Below are 23,842 nucleotides of genomic sequence, written 5' to 3' on the forward strand. Positions count from 1 at the left end.
TGAGATTGAGGACCTCTGGTTTAGATAAGGGGATTTTCACCAATAGCAGGAGTGGAGCTCCTTGTCCTCTACATGTGCTATAGCATGTCGCTATCTCTTAAGAGTGGGGTGCCACAAGGACAGCACTATGTTCTGGTGCATCCTATATGGACCAAAAACCACTGCATTGCCTTCCACTTTGCTCACCATAACTTAATATAGCCTAGGGGATACCCAGAAGCACAGGACACCTGTGCCTCTCAAAAAGAAAATGATCTAGGACAGGAGGTGGGAAAACTGTCCCCCAACTGATGTATAAGCTCCATGAGGGCAGCAATGTTTGCCTTGTTCTGTTTTGTGTCCATGATCACTAGTACAGTGCCAGATATATTGTGGATACTGACAAACTGGATTTTTTAAAAATAATAAACTCTCAATCACTACCAAGTACAATAAATTCCATAAAAATATGTTACCAAATTTTGGAGATGTGAATAGGCATATCTAGTAGAGGGATGGGGAAAGACTTTCTTCAATAGTGGTTTTTTAAGTCAAATGTTAGAGACTGGGTCAGGATGGTGGATGAGAAAGTGTAATCTAGGTGCTGTAGACGGCATAGCAAAGGCTTGAAGAGAGCAATTATATATATGAAATACATACCCATAAATGTATATTCCTATATCCATATATCCCTATAAACATAAGGGTAAAGTTCATGAAATTGTAGGGTGTTTACAAGGAAGTAGACAAAAATAAGCCTAAAATGACTGACTGGGGCACGTCTCAGAGCAGTGGTTCTCAAATGGTATCATCTGTCAGAATCACTTAGAGGATTTGTTGAAACACAGATTGCTGGTAGGTCTGGAGTGGGGCCAAATAATTTGTATTTTTGATATGTTCCCAGGTGATGCTGTTGCTAGTGGACTGGAGACCACACTTCGAGAACCATTGTCTTAGAGGTTTTGAATATTAGGGCAGGAGGAGTTACCGAAAGATTTTTAAGCTGGAAAACGTCCATCATAATCAACATTGCTGCATGCTTTACTAAAGAAGCTGAATTAAAACAAAGTCAAGAGAAGGAGTTGTTGATTCATATGCTAGGTTGACAGTGTTGAACAGGAAAAGTAATTGTCTCATCTCAGGAATACATGAATCAGCAAGATATGTTTTCCAGCCTTCCATTGGGTATCTCCCATTCTTCCTTAACCAGAACTAACTTTTACAAAGTAGTTAAATGAATGTTCAAATGATGAGTGAAGTTCCAGATGGCCAGGATTAACTAAAATGAAGCAAGGATATTTACAAAGTAATTTCTTATGCAAAACATTTCAAAAGTATTGCTCATAAAACTCCATTAAAATCCGCTTTTGTAGACCAGCCACCAGCTTCTCCCACTGCAGCCATGTGCAAATGTGTGATCAAATTGCTTTTAAATGTCTCTGGGGACACAATTTACTTTGACAACTCTTAGTAGACAGCCATGTATTTTAAGCACCATGCTAATCCCTTCCGTGCTCCTTCTGCAATTAAGGAAAATTCTACCTCTTCATTCCTGCCCTCCCAACCACAGAAAAGGCACAAGAAGCAGTGATAATAACTTGGAATTCTAGACTGTGAGAATTGAAGGGGATAGTAGCAGGCAACTTTATGTCTTCACAATTGGGTACCAACTTTCCCTGCCTTAACTACTTACTAGCTCTGTGGTCTTAGAATCAGTTATTAACCTCAAGAAGATCCAGTTTTCTCATCTTCAAAGTGGGAATAATTATGTCTACCTCCAAATATGCCTCTCCTTCACTGTCAGAATTGATGAAATAATATGTTTAAAACATAGGAAGTTCTTGGCACATAAATATCTGTTTAATACATATTATTATAAACAGACTCAAATATATTTTGGAATTGTGAGCTCTACATTATTTAACAAATAATAAAAAGTCACTTGGTTCAACATCTTTCCCTAACAGTTGATTCTAAGAAATATAAAGGTGAATGAATTGGTCTCTAAAGGCGAATGAAAGCATTAAGGCCATATTTGCTATGTGTAATGGAGTTGGTTACATGTAAGATCTAGTAATCATACATTGTCGCTTAAGCTGCTGAGTTTTGATGTAAATATTACATGCCAATAGATAACAAAAGGGTAAACAGGTCATGTATAGCTTGGGGCAGCTGTGGGGTTCACTGGTTGAATAGCAGTCCTCCTAGCAAATGGTGGTTCAATACATTTTTGTAGCAGAGCTCTGGATGAAGAAACTTGTGTTTCTGTTCTTAGTAATTCTTTCTGGTTATATTTTAGTTCCCCTTGTTTCCCCTTTGAGGAGGTGGAGAAGACAGAAGAGCAGTAGTAGCTTTAAGAAAAACTAAAGGCATCTTCCCTGTGGTTCCCAGGCTTGGCAAGCTTCCAGGTACCTGGAGGATCAGTGAGGAAGACCCAGCAGAGATATTCACCAGGAGCTGGAGACAGGAAGAGGGGCTGAGGAAATAGCCAAGAGCAGAGGCAGGACTGTGGGTTCCAGGAAGGAAAGACTGTAGGGGTAGGGGGACAGAGAGAGACTCCTTTCTGTCAGAGATCTGGAGGACATCAGTTTGGGCCCTTGCAGGAATTATAATCCCATGAGCAATCTTCAGATTTAATGTTTATTATGTTCCTATCTTAAATATTCTTCTGTGGGTGGGCACAGTGGCTCACGCCTGTAATCCCAGCACTTTGAGAGGCCAAGACGGGTGGATCACTTGATGCCAGGAGTTTGAGACCAGTCTGGCCAACATGGTGAAATCCTGTCTCTACTTAAAATACAAAATTAGCCAGGTATGGTGGCGAGCACCTGTAATCCCAGCTACTCGGGAGGCTGAGGCAGGAGAATTGCTTAAATCCAGTAGACGGAGGTTGCAGTAAGATGAGATCCTGCCACTGCACTCCAGCCTGGGTGACAGAGTGAGACTCCATCTAAAAAAAAAATTATTCTGTACCTTCATGATAATAAAATTTGTAAGAAAGGGAGTGTCAGCCATCTAGAAAGGCATTTTATAACAGACTACAGGAAAAAGAATAACCTGCCAAAAATGTCATCTAAAAACACCTTGGCAGAGTTTACTGGACACACATAGAGGTTACCAAAGTGTTATTTTATAGCATATATATTAATTAATCAATCTGCCAGCAGATACTGACTGATTGTTCCACTGACTCATTGAGACACAGATCGGGGTCACATTCCCTGTAAAGTCCTCGCTGGCCCTCAAAATCAGTGAATGGTTCTCCATCTCTGCTCTGGTTTTTTACAGTACCTTGTATGTATCTGTAACAGTAACACAGTATTTTCCTAACTATATTGTAATTGTCCACATTCTTTTCACCTGCTACAACTACTACTATTCCTGCTACATACACCATTCATTTATTGATGGCACACTATATGGCAGGAAGTGTATTCTATGTTATATCTAATTTCTAAAGGAACTCTACAAGGCAGCACCCATCCTCATTTCAAATATGAGAAAACTGGGGCTTGGAGAGTTGAATCCACTTGCCCAAGATCATAAAACTAGGTTATGGTAGAACTTAGTCTTAAACCCACATCTGCTGAAGTCTATGCCTTGGTGACACTGGTAAGTGGGACAAGGCTAGACAAAAGTGACTCTATCTAGAAAGAGGAGAAGACCATGCAGTGCCCTAGAAGCTTTATGGGCTGAGGACACACAAGAAAAAGACATATTTAATGATGAACTTGATAGATAAGGTAATATACAGGAAGAATAACTCAGGAGCTATTACAGTAATCCAGAAATGAGATGGGAAGAAGTAATAAAGAAGAAGAAGATGTATTTCAAAGATATTTATAGGAGGTGGCCAAGACAGCAGACTAGAAGCAGCTAGTGTGCACAGCTCTCATGGAGAGGAATGAAAGAAGCGAGTAAATACAGCACCCTCAACTGGCACATCCACATCCACATACTGGGACTACTCAAGGAAGCAACTCGACCCACAGAGAATGAAGATAAGCAAGGCAGGACGTTGGCCCTCCTGGGAGTGACATGGATCCAGGGGAACCTCCCCTGCCCAGGAAAGTAGTGAATGAATGTGTGACCCCTGGAACCCATGATTCTGTCACAGATCTTTACAACCCTTGGGTCAGGAGATTCCCCTGTGAACCCACTGGAAGAGCCTTCAGTTTGACACATAGAGCTACATGGAGTCTTGTCAGAGCAGCTGCTCAGGCACGTGCAGAGACCTGGGAACCCTAGATACCTGGGCTTCCTGTGCTTCCTGGCAAAAGTAGCTGCAACTCTGGCAAAGCAGAAGGTTAGATCCCTGTACATACCCCTAGAAGGGGCATTAATCTAGGGGGCTGAGCAGCAACAGTCTGCAGGCCCCATTTCCACAGTACCTCACAGGATAAGCCCCACTGGCTTGGAATTCCAGTCAGCCACTGGTAGCAGCATTGCACCTCCGTGAGACAGAGCTCCCAGTGGGAGGCGTGGGCTGCCATCTTTGCTGTTGGGTGACTTAGCCATTCTAGCCTTTGGATTTTGGAGAGTCCAAGTTGACCAGGGGCAGAAGCTGTTCCCTAGCACAGCATAGCTGCTCTATGAAAACGTGGTCAGACTGCTTTTTTAAGTAGGCCTTGATTCTGCTCCTCTTCACTGGGCAGGACCTTCTAACTGGGGCCTCCAGCCACCCCTGCTGGGGCTCTCTGGCCAACAGAAGCTCCCTGGGATGGAGCTCTCAGAGGAAGGGTTGCGATGCCATCTTTGCTGTTTGGGTGACTTAGCTGTTCTACCCTTTGGGCTTTGGAGTGTCTGAGGTGACTGGGGCCTAAAGCAAATCCCCAGCATAGCACAGCTACTCTACAAAAATGTAGTCAGACTGCTTTTTAAAGTGAATTTCCAACCCCATTCCTCCTCACTAGGCAAAACCTTCCAACTGGGGTCCCTGGCCACCTCTTAACAGGTGCATTTGGTCTGGTAACAAGTATGTACCTTCCTGGGATGGAGCTCCCAGCTGTTTTGCACTTTTCACTGTAGATACCTCCAGGTAGTGGGAAATTCAAGGTGACCAGCAACTGGAGCAGGCACCTAGCATATTGCAGCAGCCCTATGTTAAAGTAACCAGACTTAAGTGGGTGCCCATATCTCCTCACCAGGTAGTTCCTCCAGGCCTGGACCTCCAGCCATCCCCTGCCAGAGATATTGAGCCAGTAGCAACTCAGGACCTCCCTGGACAGAGACTCCAGGGGCAACTGAAAGCCTCTCTGCCACTGCCTCTGCAGTGGAGCTGCCTTTGCTACTCTTGGACTAATGAAGGAGCAAAGACCCTAAGTGCCTTCTCTACACCTCCAACAAGCTGCACTTGACCCAAGGAGAGGAGGCCAGACCATTTCTCATGGGTCCCACCTACTCCTTCTGCTTGCACCAGACAGGTAATCCCTGACTTGGGCCCCAGCACATACCCTCTAGCCTGGGCTGATTGCACTGAGCAACTCCTGACCTCAATCTCTCTGGGGTGGAGCCTCCAAAAGACAAGCAAAAGACCCTTGACCACAACCACTACTAAGGTCCCTTCCCCTGCTGCCTCCAAGTGCCGGAAGGAACATGAATACTGAGATTGCCCCAGAGCTACAGTGGGCAGCCCAGGAGTTCCAAGCCATGATCTACAGCCAGGATGCAAGGGGGAGAAGAACCACACCTTCAGAGCCTTTAGAGGGAACACAGCTGCAACTGTGAGGAAACAGCGGAGCCACACAACTGAACAAGAGTCTACCAATAGACCATATGTCTAAGTGCCATCCACAGGACCACACCTCAATGCTTTAACACCAAAAATACCTCATTTACATACCCACCTCTGAAACCAAAGACAAGAAGTCAGCTTCAAACAAGGACTGTACACAATGCTTTGGCCCTGTGAAAACATGCAGGAAAGGAGTCTATTGACTGTACTCAATCTACACTGCAGTTAAAGGAATACCCACATACAGAGATGAAAAACAACCAATGCAAAAACTCTGGTAACTCAAATGATCAGAGCATTGTTATGTTTCCAAATGACTGCACAAGTTCTCCAGTGAGAGTTCTTAATCAGGCTGAGCTGGCTGAAATGACAGAAATATAATTCAGAATATGAATAGGAATGAAGATTATCAAGATTCAGCAGAATGGCAAAATCCAATCCAAGGAAACCAAGACACACAATGAAATGATACAGAAGTTGAAAGATGAAATAGCCAGTATAGAAAAAGAACATAATGGATCTGACAGAGCTGACTAACACAATACAAGAATTTCACAATGCAATCACAAATATTAACAGCAGAATAAATCAAGCTGAGGAAACTTTCTCAGAACTTGAAGACTGACTCTCTAAAATAAGACAGTTAGACAAAAATAAAGACAAAATAATTTAAAGGAATAAGGAAAACCTCTGAGAAGTGTATTATTATGAAAAGAAGCCAAATCCATAAATCACTGGCATCCCTAAAAGGGATGGGGAGAAAGCAAACAACTTGGAAAGCATATTTCAGAATATGATTTATGGAAACTCCCCCAAACTTGCTAGAGGCCAACAGTCAAATTCAGGAAATACAGAGAATTCTTGCAGGATTCTACACAAGAAGATCATCCCTAAGACACGTAATCCTCAGATATTTTAAGATAAAAATGAAAGAAAGAATGTTAAACAGAGCTAGAGAGAGACAGGAGGTCACCTACAAAGGGAACACCATCAGGCTGAAAGCAAACCTCTCACCTGAAACTCTACAGACAGAAAGAATTGTAGTCCTATAATCAACATTCTTGAAGAAATATCTTCAACCAAGAATTTCATTTCCAGCCAAACTAAGCTTTGTAAGTGAAGCAGAAGTAAAATTATTTTCAGATAAGCAAATATTGAGGGAGTTTGTTACCACCAGACCTGCTTTACAAGAGATCTTGAAAGGAGCACTAAATACAGAAAAGAAAGACTGCTACCAGGTAATACATAAACACACTTAAATACACAGACCGATGATATATAAAGCAATCACACAAACAAACCAGCATAATAACCAGCTAACAACACAATGACAGAATCAAATCCACACATATCAACATTAACCGTGAAAGTAAATGGATTAAATGCCTCACTTAAAAGTCACAGAGTGGCAAGCTGGATTAAAAAAAAAAAAAAGCATGACCTGGCTGGGCATGGTGGCTCATGCCTGTAATCCCAGCACTTTGGGAGGCCGAGGCAGGCAGATCACGAGGTCAGGAGATCAAGACCATCCTGGCTAACACGGTGAAACCTGTCTCTACTGAAAATACAAAAAATTACCTAGGTGTGGTGGTGGGTGCCTGTAGTCCCAGCTACTCAGGAGGCTGAGGCAGGAGAATGGCGTGAACCTGGGAGGCAGAACTGGCAGTGAGCCGAGATCCCACCACTGCACTCTAGCCTGAGGGATAGAGTGAGACTCTGTCTCAAAAACAAAAAAACAAACAACAAACAAACAAAAAAAACATGACCCAGTGGTATGCTGTCTTAAAGAGACTCATCTCACACTTAATGACACCTGTAGACTTAAAATAAAGGAATGGAGAAAAACCTATCAAGCAAATGGAAAACAGAAAAAAGCAGGGATTGCAATCCTAATTTCAGGCAAAACAGACTTCAAACTAACAAAGATTGAAAAGGACAAAAAAGGGCATTATGTAATTGCAAAGGGTTCAATTCAACAAGACCTAGCTACCCTAAATACATATGCACCCAACACAGGAACACCCATATTCATAAAGCAAGTTCTTAGAGACCTACAAAGAGACGAAAATGCCCACACAGTAATAGTGGAAGACTTCAACACTCCACTGACAGCATTAGACAGATCATGGAGGCAGAAAATTAACAAAGATATTCAGAACCTGAACTCAACATTGACCAAATGGACCTGATAGACTTCTACAGAACTCTCCACCCCAAAACAACAGAATGTACATTCTTCTCATCACCACATGGCACATACTCTTAAATCAATCATATAATTGGACATAAAACAATCCTCAACAAATGCAAAAGAACAGAAATCATACCAAACACACTTTCAGACCACAGTGCAATAAAAATAGAAGTCAAGGCTAAGAAAATCACTCAAAGCCATGCAATTACATGGAAATTAAACAATATGCTCCTGAATGACTTCTGGGTAAGTAATAAGATTAAAGCAGAAATCAAGAAGTTCTTTGATACTAATGAGAAGAAAGATATAACATAGCAGGGTCTATGGGACACAGCAAAGGCAGTGTTGAGAGGAAATTCACAGCACTAAATGCCCACATCAAAAAGTTATAAAGATGTCAGATGAACAACCTAACATCACAACTGAAAGAATTAGAGAAGCAAGAACAAATCAACCCCAAACGTAGCAGAAGACAAGAAATAACCAAAATCAGAACTAAATTGAAGGAAATAAAGACACAAAAAAACACTCAAAAGATCAATGAACCCAGAAGTTAGGTTTTTGAAAACATTAAGAAGATGGATAGGATACTAGCTAAAGTAATAAAGAAGAAAAGAGAGAAAATCCAAATAAACACAATTAGAAATGACAAAGAGGATGCTACCACTAATCCCACAGAAGTAAAACTAGTCAGAAACTACTACAAACACCTCTATGCACACAAACTAGAAAACCTAGAAGAGATGGATAAATTCCTGGACACATACACCCTCCCAAGACTGAACCAGGAAGAAATTGATTCCCTGAACAGACCAATAATTAGCTCTGAAATTAAATCAGTAATAGATAGCCCACCAATCAACAAAAGCCCACACCTGATGGATTGACAGCCTAATTCCACCAGATGTAGAAAGAATACCTGGTACCATTCCTACTGAAACTCTCCCAAAAAATTGAGGAGGAGAGATTGCTCCCCAACTCATCTTGATACCAACACCTGGCAGAGAAACAACAAGTCAAGCCAGTATCCTTACATGAATATCAATGCAAAAATCCCTAACAAATTACTTGTAAACTGAATCCACCAGCACATCACATAGCTAATCCACAACGATCAAGTAGGCTTCATCCTCAGGATGCAAGGTTGGTTCAACATATACAAACCAATAAATGTGATGCATCACATAAACAGAAGTAAAGACAAAAACCACATGATAATCTCAATAAAAGCAGAAAAAGGCTCTCAATAAAATTCAATAGCTCTTTATGTTAAAAGCTCTCAGAAAACTACGTATTGAGGGAACATACCTCAAAATAATAACAGCCATCTATGACAAACTTGCAGCCAACATCATAATGAAATGGCAAAAGCTGGAAGCATTCCCATTTAAAACTGGCACAAGACAAGAATGCCCTCTCTCTTCCAATAATATTGGAAGTCCTAGCAAGGGCCATCTGGCAAGAGAAAGAAATAAGGAGCATCCAAATAGGAAGAGAGGAAGCCCAACTACCCTCTTTTGCAGATAACATGATTCTATATGTAGAAAACCCCATAGTATTCCCCCAAAAGCTCCTTCAGCTGATAAACAACTTCAGCAAAGTTTTGGGATACAAAGTCAATGTACAAAAATCACTAGCATTCCTATATACCTACCACAGCCAAGCTAAGGGCCAAATCAGGAAGGCAATCCCATTCACGACTGCCACAAAAAGAATAAAATACCAGGAATACACCTAACCAGGGAGGTGAAAGATCTCTACAATGAGAATTACAAAACACTGATCAAATAAATCAGAGATGACACAAAGAAATGGAAAAACATTGCATGTTCATAGCTGGGAAGAATGAATATTGTTAAAATGGCTGTACTGTCCAAAGCAATTTACAGATTCAATGCTATTTCTATCGAACTACCAAAAACATACTTCACAAAGTAGAAAAAATATATTTTTAAATTAAGATGGAACCAAAAAAGAACCCACATAGTGCAGGCAATCCTAAGCAAAAAGGACAAAGCTGGAGGCATCACCTCACCTGACTTCAAGCTATACTACAGGGCTACAGTAACCAAAACAGCATGGTACTGGTATGAAAACAGAAACATAGACCAGTGGAGCAGAATAGAGGGTCAGAAATAAGTCCACACATCTACAACTATCTAATATTTGACCACGCTGACAAAAACAGACAATTGGGAAAAGGATTCCCTGTTCAATAAATGGTGCTGGGTGACTGGCTAGTCATATGCAGAAGACTGAAGCTGGACCCCTTTCTTACACCATATACAAAAGCCAACTCAAGATGGATTAAAGACTTAAATGTAAAACCCAAAACTATAAAAACCCTGAAACAGAAACTAGGTAATACCATCCTGGACATAGGAACAGGCAAAGATTTCATGACCAAAAGCAATCACAACAAAAGCAAAAATTGACAAATGGGATCTAAACTTAAGAGTTTCTACACATCAAAAGAAACTATCAAAAGAGCAAAGAGACACTACAGAATGGGAGAAAATATCTTCAAATTGTGCATCTGACAAAGGTCTAATATCCAGCATTTATAAGGAACTTAAACAAATTTACAATAAAAAAAGACAACCCCATTAAAAAATGGTCAAAGGACATGAGCAGACACTTTTCAAAAGAGGACATACATGCAGCCAACAAGCATATAAACAAAGAGCTCAATATCACTGATTGTTAAAGAAATGCAAATCAAAACCACAATGGGATACCATCTGACACCAGTCACAATGGCTATTATTAAAAGGTCAAAAAGTAACACATGCTGGTGAAGTTGTGGAAGAAAGGGAACACTTATACACCATTGGAGGGAGTGTAAATTAGTTCAACCATTGTGGAAGCAGTATGGCGATTCCTCAAAGAGCTAAAAGCAGAACTATTATTTGATCCAGCAATCCCATTACTGGGTATATACTCAGGGGAATATTAATCATTCTACCATAAAGACACATGCACCCGAATGTTTATTGCAGCACCCTTCACAACAGCAAAGACATATAATCAACCTAAATGCCCAACAATGACACTTTAGATAACAAAAATGTGGTACATGTACACCATGGAATACTATGCAGCCATGTAAAATAGTAAAATCATGTCTTTTGCAGGAACATAGATGGAGCTAGAGGCCATTATCCTTAGTAAACTAATGCAGAAGGAGAAAACCAAATACTGCATGTTCTCACAAATGGGAACTAAATGACGAGAACTCAAGAAAACAAAAAAGAGAACAAAAGACATTGGGTCTACTTGAGGGTGGAGGGTGGGAGGAGGGAGAGGAGCAGAAAATCATATTAGGTACTGGGCTTATTCATATCTAGGTGATGAAACAATGTATACAACAAACCCCTGGGACACAAGTTCAACTATGTAACAAACCTTCAAATATACACCCAAACCTAAAATAAAATTTTAGGTTTTATTTTTTTATATATATATATATATAATTTTTATAAAATAAAAGTTTTTAAAAAGGTATTTATAAAAAGAATAGGTGTGATTTGGCATCCAGCTGATCATGGGAAATAAGTAAAAGATGACCTCAAAAAATTGTGTTTCAATGACTGAAAGACGACTAATAGATTCACCTTCAATGTACAACATGGAAGAGGATATAGTACTAGTTTACGACAAAAATGTCTACTTGGAGCACACTGAGGTTTGAGAAAACAGAAAGATGTTTAAGGCAAGATGCTGAGCAGACAGACAGAGATAGAACCCCAGAGCCCAGTGTGTGAGAGGGGTGAGGGAGAGACAAGAGCAGAGGTACAGGTGAAGCCACGGGATAAATGAGGTTTCCAAAGGAAAGAGGGGACATACTCAGGGCTGGAAGGCTAAGGATCTAACCTTCAAGGGCACTCAGCGATGAGTCAGAAAGAACCAGATGACTATCAATGTCTGGGAAGGCCCTCGCTACAGCCTCTAGGAATTTGCATTTAGAGAGGAAAACAATAATGGAATAGTCCTTGTGGCTAACATTAATTGAACGCTTACCAAGTACCATGCACTAGTCTATGTATTATTCAGTTTATTATTCAGTTTATATAATAAACACTCAGTTATTTACTCCTCACAAGTCATAAAAGAGAAGGGAAAAGATTTTCTATTAGTAACACAAATTTTACAGATAAGACAAAGTCCAGAAAACCTTTCTCACTTCTCCAAGGTCAAACATTTGACAACCAGTCAAGCTGTGACTGAACCTAAGCAGCCTAGCACCTCAGGTCTCATTCTTAACCACTTTCTATATTGAGAGTTCTGTGAGGACAGAGAAACTAATCCCAGAGTCATATCAAACAACCAAAAGTCACATCTCAGCGTTCTAAGCTCAGCCAAACATGTATGGAACAGCGATTATGGTCCAGAAAGAAAAACACATGAATAGATGACATAAGGCCTACTCTCAAGAAGTTTATATTCTAGAACAAGGCAGACAAACCAAACAATTATTGAGATGCACATACTAAGAACCTTGTAATAACCATGATGCTTAGATTCAATACTCCATGGGAGCTCAGAGGAAGAAATGACAAATTTTTATGAATGAAGCCCAGCCAATCATTGGAGAAGGTGACACATGTTATCTGACTATTGAAGAAAGGTGGATGTTTGCCAGAAAAATAAAAGAAACCCAAGGCACAGGTAGCAACATGCAGGTTTGAGGAAACATATCACTTTCAGGGAAAGAAAACAGATCACTCATGGGGAGGAGTTGAGGTAGGAAAATCAGACTGAGAATACATTGGAAAAGCAGTGAAAGCCAAGCTAAGAATTTAGTTTTTAGTTAACAAGGGCTTTCCTGGGGGTTTTCACATGTATTTTCAGGAGCAGCCACTCCCCAGTCCTCACCAACTTCCCTGTCCCCTACTGATACCCACAGCACCTACAGATCTCGGCAGCAGCATCACTTTCTCAGGAGCCTACCCTGCTTTGGAGATTGCAACTTAGCAGACTCCAATAGCTTTTCTTTTCTTCTCCTTGTAGTACTCAATGGTCACCAATTTTACTGTAATTATCTGTGTACTCTCTGTATTCTCAACTAGACAAGAAGTTCCATGATTCAGAGCTTTTTCTGATCATTCACCACTGTATTTACAATGTCCAGAACAACTCGCAGTAATTAGTAAGCACTCCATAAATGTTTGATGAAATGATTATAAAAATAACAGTTCATACCCTCTGGCATGAAATTTGACCAACAAATATTATTATGTACGAAGCCTGAACCTGCCCTAAAAGGGTATGTGAGAAGGAGAAACTTTTAATGTAATTTCCTTGTGAAATGCATTTCAATCCTATTGGGAAAACAAATGTAATTGTGTGACACAGTTCACAATGACAGACACTTTTCATTTACACATTCCAAAATTGAATTATACTCCGGGGAGATCATTAAGAAATGCAAACACATTTATCTCCAGCACAAGATTAAACATGCAACCTTGAAGTAAGAATTGTATGTTTTACAAGTAAACCTGTTTAAAAGAGGATCTGAGACTAAGAAACTGTTGGAGAATTTTGCAGATAAAACACATCACATTTTCGAGCTGTGCAGAGGAAGGGTGACAATTCAGCTGGATGTATCCAAAAGAGAATTTTGCAATACTATGGAGAATGCTGTCTTCAATGAAGTGAAATTGACTTTTTTTAAAAAAAAGAGAATTACATTTGATGCTAAGTGAAGGACAAAGTATAGCATGTTCAGAGAAAGGGGATAAAAATGGTTAAAAGTCTGAAAAGTATGGCTTATGAGGCTAGCAGAAGGATCTAGAAATATTTGGCTTAATATAGGGAGGACTTGGGGATGATATACCTCTGTTTTGCTGTGGAGGCTCCATAAAGATACCTGTAGGGTCTGGCCAGCCTAAGGGCAATTGGTATCTCCTCTTCTTGTCTGCCCAACACCCGTCTTTCCAGTGGGAACTGCCTTTCCTTCACACCACATGCTTTTGGTAAAGTTGGGAGTCATGATGCCTGACCTCTGCCCAGTAACCAGGATGTGTTGTCTCCACACCACAGTGACTGGTTAAGTGAAGAGTGTTTGACTCAAGCAAAGCCAACGAAAGTTCTTCCATGAGAAACAGCACTTAGGTTTCTCTTCCTATGGACTTGCGTGTTAAGGATGGTTTAAGATTTGTTGCCTGTGACTATTTTTCTTTCCTGGTGGAAGAACCCAGCCTAAGAAAAAATCTAACAAGAAACCAGAGCTGATGGACAGCATAGGGACAAAGAGGGACAGATAGAAAGAGAGGGATAGACATAGGGAAACAGAGAGGGAGGTAAACAGGGAGAATGAGAAGGCAAGATGGAGACAAAGAGGAGGGGGAAACAGAGAGGGGCAAACTTAAACTAAATGACATTGTTCAAATCCTTATAGAGAGCCATGTCTGAAGCCAGACTTTTCAGTTATTTGAACAATCAATTTATTATCTGCCGCATGCTGCTGAAAGAAACATTGCTAATAGATCATCCAATAACCAAGTTGGTAAAAACGTTACATTCAGGTAATTCACTGGCATATATATAGTACAAGCCCTCTTCAAGGGCATACTTAAATTGTAAACTCAAAATATATTCAAATAAGTCTGCTTACTACATATGAAATCACTGGCATTTACAGGCAGTTGCTATTTACAGTGGTTACCTCAGGTTATGCAGCTGTGGAAGTGGATATTGAAAGAACTGGGGACATTTTTAGTTTTACTTGTGAACTGATGACCTTTTTTTACAATGCTCAGGTATTATTAATTTGGTGACTTTAAAAATCTGTGAGAATTAGAAAAGGGACTGTTAGAAAAAAATCAAATACAAGCTTGTGAACAGGGAGGAGGTTAACCAAGATCAATGTGGGAGTGATGCACCCATGAGATGGTGAGGGCTCCCTTGAGGGAGAAGTGAGTGTGCTTGGTGAGAAAGCAGAGAGAACACACTGGTCAGGAAGATTTCCATGCTCCCTGGTTTGTTCTGACCTCAGAGGGAACTCGCAGCACTGAAGCAGAATGTTCTCAGAGAACTGAGGAATGCACCATCCTAGCAACATTTTCAGCTAAAAGGCTATTGTGGATGGACTTGCATTTGAGAAGGTTACCTTCTAGCAAAGGGAAAATTGAAGTTTAAAATGTATATTACAGAAGTTAGTAAAAGTGAAGGCTCCCAACCCCAATTCAACTGACCATCCACTCTGGCCAGCACTACACCCTATGCCCTACCCCTCAAATAACCAACTGTTAATGGTTTGGTGAAAATTCATTCATGTTCTTTTTTTTTCATTCTCAATCTCTCTCTCTTTCTCTCTCTCTCTCTCTCTTTCTCTCTCTCTCTCTCTTTCTCTCTCTCTTTCTCTCTCTCTCTCTCTCTCTCTCCACACACACTCATGTAAACCCAGATACATGCATCTCTATATTTATTTTATAAAAGTGGAATTATGCTAAGCATTATAGTCTGCCACTTGCTTCTTTCCCCCCCAACATAATACAACAGTGATATCTTTCTAGGACAACACGCGTCATTATTTCTCATGGTTTTCAATGGCTGTCTTATATTTCACTTTTAAACTAGTACTCTGTTATGACTACTTGGTTAGTTTTTATTCACCACAGAACTTTAGATCTTAAAAAATCAACTGTACTCCAAAGCTTTTAAAGCAGTTTTTGATCTCCTATGACCCATACTAGATGGTGCATTTATTTTAATTATACTTTGGAAATTATTTTTAAGGAGGCAATCAATTTTTATTAACATAATTCAATTCTGAAAGCACCAGGAAGCACAGTGAGCTGAGAATGGGAGTTGGGAAAATGCATTTTGTAGTACTAAAGGAGTTCTACATTTTGCTTTGATCCAGGAGTCTGCCATCTGAGAGGAGTTACAAATCAAAGTGAGTCCTCTTGTTCAAAGGAACTACCCCTTGTGACTGATCCCAGAAGACTTGTAGCAGCTCTAGAGAGAAGGACATGGCATACTGCCAGGAATAACATGGTTAACAAGGACATCACATCTCATTGAGACATTCACTCCGTGCTTTGGCCCAGCCCAGCTGAACCAAACTGTTAGCATGGGAAGAACACAGCCAAACAGACACTAGATGATAAATAAAACCATACTCTTCCAGGCTAAAACATTGCCCTGCAATGTTCAGGATGGACCCTCCAGCACTATGAGACAGGGAAAGCTGGAGACAAGCTGGAGGCAAGATCCCCAAGCTCCCCAAGGAAAATAAAACAAAAGAAACCCCATCTGATATCTCACTTATGGTATTGGAGTTGTTGACATCCACTGTCAGAGAAAGAAGTAGAATTATTGGCATGACTTTCACAAAGAGCATGTGCTGACCACTCCATTTGTTCAGTCCTGTTTGCCAAATACCTAAATAAGTATTTATGGAATGATTGGTTAATGGTCAACCTCCGCATAACAATGCAAGTTCTTTGAGGGCAAGGACCTTGCTCAAAGTTCGTAGCCTTGAGCTTCCTCCCATTGGAATAGAAAGACATTTAAGAAGAAAGTATAGACTTGATTTTAACTATAATTACACTGAGTTCTACGAAGGAGAAAAATGGTTTTGATGGAGTCAGCGAAGACTTCTGCAAAGAAGAGAAGATTTAGCTAAAATCTGAAAGACATGCAGGAGAGGAGGGGCAGAGGAGCTTTTCAGGCAGAGGGAAAAGCCAAGGCCTCAGGTGACTGAGCAGAGAGGCCTAAGAACTAGAAAGAAGGCCAAGGTGACTCGGGCCTGGGGGTGAGGTTAGGAAGAGGGTGAAGGGAAGCTGGGGACATGGACAGCAAACAGAGGATGAAAAACCCTGTATGAGTCTGGTCTTGATCTTCAGTACCATGAATAGCCACTGAAGGGTTTTAAGCAAAGGAGCAACAGTATCAGAGCGGCATTTTAAAAAGATGACTATTTGATCTTGTGAGTGACAAGTAGATGGGGAGGGAATAAAACATATTTGGAGGGAATAATTAGGAAAGTGTTGAGTGGTTTATTCAAGAAATGATATTACTTTGGACAAATGGTAGAGAGAAATAGACTAGGATCTCTTTAGGAAAGAAAATGAGCAGGACTTCTCATTATTTAAATGTAGGAGATGAGGAAAGACTGCTCTTAGAATAACTACCTGGTTTCTAGATGATGCAGCTGTTGGAGCAGCTATTCACTGAGGAGGTGCAAGATTGATGAGAAAGATCATGAGTTGTACAGCTAGTTACAAGAAACTGACATTAACAACAACATCCACTAACATGGAGTACCATGACAAGCTGGGCCAAAGTGATGCCTTAAATGGATTATCCAATTTATACCTAACTGCAGTCACACAAAATAGGTGCTACCTCCTCAAGTTTTAGAGATAAGAAAGGCTTACACTCAGAAAGGCTTAATCACTTATTGCCATTCTCAGAACTAAACATTTTAAAAGCTGGGATTTGAACCCAAATCTCTTCAATTCTAAAGCAGATGGTTCTTAATGACCAACTCATCCTGTTTCATGATAACTCATACCTACTCAGGAAAATTTTCCTGATTTGAAAAGTATGTAAGCATAAATCTGAAGCCAAACCTTTCTAGGAAACCTCTAGACCTTCTCTCAGGGCTGCGCAAAGCAAACTCTCCACATCGGACAGTTGATTCTACACTTTCTCCCATTTTTTTTTTTCGTGGCTGACTGGCTCTTTTTCTTACTCTTGCTTTTACCCAGGCCTTGAGATTACCTCAGCTGCCCCCATCTCCCCTGCCTGGCCTTCTCCAAATTCCTGTAGTACTTTCAGTCTCACTACTCATTTTTAACAATGATCATGTGCAAGTTACCCAGCAGGATTTCCATAGATTTTCTACTTCCTTACATTGTATTTCCTATAATAAGAACTTTCATATAGTGTATCCTGACTGTCTTTAAAAGTCTTTCATGTCCTGAAGTCAGATTGTTGTAAACAAGCTAATAAACACAAATTTCCAACTATTACATGCCATGGGTCTGGTTGCTTGCCATCAGTTCAATTTTACCAGAGTCATTATCTCTAGCTATAGAGTGGAGTCTCATTATACATGCATTTAACTTAAGCAAATCCAACTATACGTTCTTGACAGAGCAAAAGAGAAAGCAATTTAAATAGAGCAGGCCATTATGCCTGCCATTCCAATCAATGCACATATGTCCCATGAAATAGGAGACGAATCTGCTGTCCCCTCAACTGGTTTCAGTCTCTAAGTACCTCCCCCAGTGTGATTAATTCTCTGGGAAGACTGTGATGTTAGCGTTTAAAAGTCTGTATGTTAGATATACCACAATCTCTAGTTTCAGTCAACTACTTTTCCTAGTCGTCAATTCAAAAAAACAGTGATTGTCTGGGCACAATAGCTCACATCTGTAACCCCAGCACTTTGGGAGGCTGAAGCCTGAGGATAACTTGAGCACAGTAGTTCGAGAGCAACCTGCGTAACACAGTGAGACTTGTCTCTATAAAAAATAAATAAGAATAAATAAAAATAAATTTTAAAACAGTGATCTATCTCAAGACTGGAGGAAAACTTGGGTTTGTTGGGCTGCTCAAGAGACAGTAAGAAATCATTGTCACTGGTAATTCTGATTACGTGTGATTTGTACCCCACATTTTTCTGAGAGCTAACCCCTAAGATACGACTGCATTGATAACAGCATATGTTTGTGTAATCATCTGACTTTAGATTGCATTCTACCTTTATGATGAAATGTAAATTAGCAGGAATTGGAAAATGAATAGTGATGATACAAGTGATAAATACATAAATCTGTGACAAACTAGGCAAAGATGGACATCATTAGGTCTCTTGAAGTCAAATATGAAGAAAGAGAATAAAATTATGCAACAAGAATGAAATTCTAGACGTGGGTCTGAAAAATATAAAATTATTGGGAAGTTTATTATCATCTGTAACTTTCTGGAAAAGAGTCTCCACAATTCATGCACATACACAAATATGTATATCAAATTGTTACAGAAACATATTTTCAAGAAAAGGTTATGTTCAAACATAGGGCATTTTCATTCTGAACCACCCCCGTTGCCCTCTGGGAAGATGTACTCATTCGTGATGCTCAGCTTCTTCGGAATTTTGTTCATGCCATTAGTATAAAATGTAGAGCTCTACAGTAAACTTGATTGCTGACATCTATTGCTATTTAGATTGCAAACTCCTTGCACACAGGTCCTAGGTCTTACTAATCTGCACATCTACAGTGCCCCAGAGAGGGCCTGACTAAAAAGGGGGCCTCTGCAAAGGCTGGAGAGTGACTGTATAACTGAATTACCAAATTTACCTCTCTGAGATTCATTTCTTCTAATGAATAAGAAAAGGCAGACACTGCCCAATATCCATCAAGTCATTGTCTCCAACACGGAGCTCCACTGTGCACATTGATCTGTCCTTACCTATCCAGGGAAATGCAGCACAGGTGAAAAATCGATGCTGTTGTGAGCAGGACGTCCAGAGATGTCCGAACAAGACAAAACATCTCCCCATAAATCCAGATGTCTTGAACCAGCTCAATGGCACCAAAGGGCATCACCAGCACCGAAACCAGCAGATCCGCAAAAGCAAGAGATACAATGAAATAATTTGTTTTTATTTTCCTGTGAGTGAAAAAATGTAAGAGAGGAGGCAGGGGGAGGGATGAAGTTTAAGGGGAGGGAGAAGAGATCAAGAGAAAAAACAGGGAAAAGGGAAGCAAAGAAAGAAGAAAAGAAGGGAGGGGTAAAGAGGAAAGAAAACGTCACATGCTTAGCGTACTCCATGAGATTCAGTTTCCCCTTCTGTAACATGGCTGAGAAGACCCAGCAGGGTCCAGCCTCTCCTGACTTCTCCAGACCTACCTTATACCAAAATCTCTTTTTTCCTCCCCTTTCTGGCCACCCTGCGCTAATCTGAGTTCCCCTGCACATACAAGTCCCTTTTGAGGGCCAATGCAGATGCTCTCTCTTCCAAGGGTTCCCTAGTTAATCCCACCCACCCATCAGTCCTTGGTTGGGCATTCTCAGGAAACTCTCTCAAGCTGTGCCCTGTGACTGTAGAGACAGTCCACCATTTTACACTAGTAGACTGGCTACTGTGTACTCACATTTATAACACTGGTCAGAATTGCGCTTTTACACTTTATTTGCATCATCATTAGAGGTGTGCATGTCTTACTTAGAGAGGAACTGCTTCATTATACCCTTTTATGGCCCAGAGGCTCTCATCCCAGGCTGTACACTAGAATCATTTGATGCATTTTAATAAATATTGATGCTGAGGTCTCACTCCAAATCAGTTAGTTCAGGCACCCTGGGGAGTTAACATCTCTCCCCTCAAAGATTACCAGATAAAATACAGGATGGCTGATTAGATTTGAATTTTAGCAATAAATAAAACTTTTTGAACATAACTATGTCCAAAATACTACATGAGACATACTAATACCCCACGATGATAGTTTTTAAAAGTGCTTCAGGTGGTTCTAATTGCAGCCAAAGTTGGGCCTGATGAAGTAGAAGTGCAAAAAACACAGGTTTAATTTCTAGATCTGTCCCTTGTCAGCCACATCTTCCCTAAACCATTAGTAAAATGGGGAGGTTAGATTATATGTGCTCTCAACAATTGTATATATAGTGATCACAACTATAAACACATTTGACAAAGAAAAAAAATTACAGGATGGAAATACACTGAAGTGTTTACACTGGTTGTATTAGAGTTGTAGGATTAATTGCAATCCCTTTATCATTCCTTTTATTTTTAAAATATTGTTCCCATCAATGCTTTCTTTCTTAATTACAAATTAAAATGGAAATGTTCACACCCAACTCTCCAGGGACGGCTCAGAACTCCCATGTTTCCTCAAAAGGTTCCCTCCTGCTGCTCACCTGAGCTGCCTGTCCCAGCACACAGCCACCATCACCAGCAGGTTCCCCAAGATGGCCATCAGGATAACCGCCGAGAGAAACGTGAGCAGCACGACCTTCTCCACTGACCCGAAACCCTCCTTGGAACTGAAAGACACACACGAGCACAAATAATTGAATGAAAGTCTGGGACACAGGAAAGAAAATTTATCTTTTCATCATTGACCTTCAGAAAGGTAACTTCACCATCAGCTGCTGACACATATATTTATCATGCATTTAATGTACACCAAAATCTGAACCTGTCACTTAACATTTTTTCCTGGTTAGCTCCTATATGTAAGAGGAGTATGAGGTTTAGAGAGCTGAATTAACAAGCTATTTTCCATCCAAGCACTTGTGGCTTTCCTTCAGGGCATTTAGTTCAACTAGCATTCAGACATATGTGGTTGATTCCTGTTTTGTGCACTTACTCAATTAGATTGTAAAAGCTGAGTGAATGAGTGATAGTAACTTTGTAACTGCAGGAGTAGCCCAAACTGGTCCAAATTTGTGTATAAAATGGTGAGTTGTGTTTTAGTTGCCATGGACCCCCAGGTTGCAAGTTAAACTGACCAAGCCCAGATGAACCAAGCATGCAACCACAGGGTGGAACCTAAGTGCTTGGAGCAAGGCATGGGGACCAAATAAAGAAGTGGACATCTCACGGCAAGATCCATGATCCAATCATATCGAGCCGTAGCATCACCTTGTGGCATAATCCAGTCACATCATACCTCCTGGCATTAACTTATCACAAGATCCAATCAGATCACACCTTATTACCCTCTGCCTATAAAACCTGCCATAGCCCCCAACTCAGGGAGACAGATTTGAGCTTTGCCTCCTGCTTCCTTGCCATTCAACTTACAATGAAGTCTTTTTTTTTTTTTCCTCAAAAGCCAGGGCCATAGTATTGGCCTCTATGAACATCAGCAAGGAGCCCACTGCTTGCTCAGTAGCAACTTGAACCAGTTGTTACTGAGCAAGCTACTTTGCATTCATACAGTTACTTGACTTGAATGCAAAACCATTGTGTTACAGTGTCCCATTCCAGCCCATGCAGAAGCCTCTGCTTACAGGTAGGTTCTCCCAGAGAAAAAAAAGATTGTGGTTTGATGGTTGTTCTTCCATCAGTTCACCTGGACAAATTGAATTCAGATTCTGTGAAGTCTCTTGGAAAGATAGTAGCCAATAAATAAGCTCAGTGGCTCCTTTCACCACCCTGATCATTTCTTTTAGTGCCCACAATACGTCATTGTCTTCCCAGTTCAAATTTGTGTTCTTGTCAGTTTCAGCATCTGATTTAGTCTACAAATGTTGCCTTCCCCATGTAAACTCAGCATTTTGTTTTATTAACTTGAAAATGAAGATGCCTTTTCAATGAAAGCATGATATCTGCAGATTAATATTCAGAAGATATATGGATTTTAAAAACTTTTAAAGTATAATAAAACGTTCTTTTTAATGAAGTTTCAAAGAATCTTAAAACTCCTAGACCAGGGGTGTCCAATCTTTTGGCTTCCCCGGTCCACACTGGAAGAAGAAGAATTGTCTTGGGCCACACATAAAATATACTAACACTAACAATGGCTGATGAGCTAAAAAAAAAAATTGCAGAAAAATCTCATAATGTGTTAAGAAAGTTTATAAATTGTGTTGGGCTGCATTAAAAGCTGTCCTGGGCTGGCTGTGCCCCGACAGACTGTGGGTTGGACAAGTTTGTCCTAGACCCAAACCCCACATTTGAATATGGGAAAGAAGAGCTGACTTGTCAGAGCATGTTAGTGGCTGGTCTGGGAGAGGCTGCTTGTTCTGTGAGCCCACCAATGAGAACACAGAGTTCCAAAAATCAAGAATTCTCTCATCTTTCCTGAGCTCCTTTGACTGAAAATTAAGATGCATGCCCTCTCCAAATGGAAGCAGCCTGCAAAGTCCTGGCTTTGGCCTTGTCCAGAACTTCTGTTAAGCTGGCACAGAAGACAAGGTGCCAAAAGGAATGAGGAACCAGTCTGGTAGTGGTTGGAGAATGAGAAAGTCCCTCCATTCAGCTGAGAAGTGTTTTTATAGGCAGTTTGATAGATTGTTTTGGCTGGGGTTCAGATAAAAAGAAATTCCAGATATGCTCATCTAAATCACCCTTCTACACTTAAGTTCTAACTATCAACAGTACACATATTAGATAGGGAAGATTTAATTCAGTGAGGAAAATGGTACACTTAGGAAAAAGACTTTAACAGGCTAATGTAGCCACCAAAAACTCATTTGATCTTACGTCATGTTAGTTGAGTTAGGCACTAACAAAGGAGGTGATGGTGGTTCTCTTCCCTGTCCTTCTCAGAGTCTCTGACTCACAGCCCCTCTGCAACTCATCTCCTCCAACCCCAGGGCCTCCGGATGTGAGGTGCCTTCTTCCTAGAATGATTCTTCAGTGACTGACTTCTTGTCATTCAGGTCTCAGATTAAATTTAACCCCCAGTTAATGTACCACAGCCAACAAACATTTTTCATTTTCCTTAGAGCATTTACTGTTATCTGAAAAGACTTATGTTATTGACAGTTGTCTATGCCCCAATTCCACAGATCGACTTTGGTTATCTTTTTCGCTACAATCTCCAGTGTCTGGCACAATCTCTAGTCTAGAGTATGTATTAATGTACATGTAATACTACGAATTAATATTGCATATGTAGATGATGGCTTACATAGTAAGTGCTCAATTACTTGCTGATTCAGTGAAAGAGAGATATATTGTGCTCATAATGGTTGTATTTATTATTCAATGTCTTTGAAGACTGGTTGAAAGTATAGAGATTTCAACTAGAGAAAAGAAGGCCCAGAGATGAAATGCAAAAGCTACTTTTAGCTATCTGAGGGCTGCCATTTGAAATAAGAGTAGATTTACATATTCAGTCATTCAACAATTTCTGAGCACCTCATCTGTGTTAGGCATTGTTGCATGTCCTAGGGAAACAGCAATAAGAAAAACAGAGAGCAAAACAGACAATAAACAG

The 23,842-nt window shown here is 40.4% G+C and overlaps 1 protein-coding gene across 2 annotated transcripts in view; it reads right to left on the reverse strand.

Moving 5' to 3' along the window:
* Positions 1-23,842, reverse strand: part of HTR4 (5-hydroxytryptamine receptor 4) — a 162,276-nt gene that overhangs the window by 45,328 nt on the left and 93,106 nt on the right. For both annotated transcript variants that reach the window (XM_021939851.2, XM_031666534.1), the window contains 2 exons: positions 20,811-20,936; positions 19,341-19,541 (listed from right to left, as the gene is read on the reverse strand). In XM_021939851.2, the coding sequence (XP_021795543.1) occupies positions 19,341-19,541; positions 20,811-20,936 (327 nt within the window). The remainder of the gene's footprint in view (positions 1-19,340; positions 19,542-20,810; positions 20,937-23,842) is intronic.

Source organism: Papio anubis, chromosome 5 (genome assembly GCF_008728515.1).
Source record: "Papio anubis isolate 15944 chromosome 5, Panubis1.0, whole genome shotgun sequence".
Taxonomy (NCBI): Eukaryota; Metazoa; Chordata; class Mammalia; order Primates; family Cercopithecidae; genus Papio; species Papio anubis.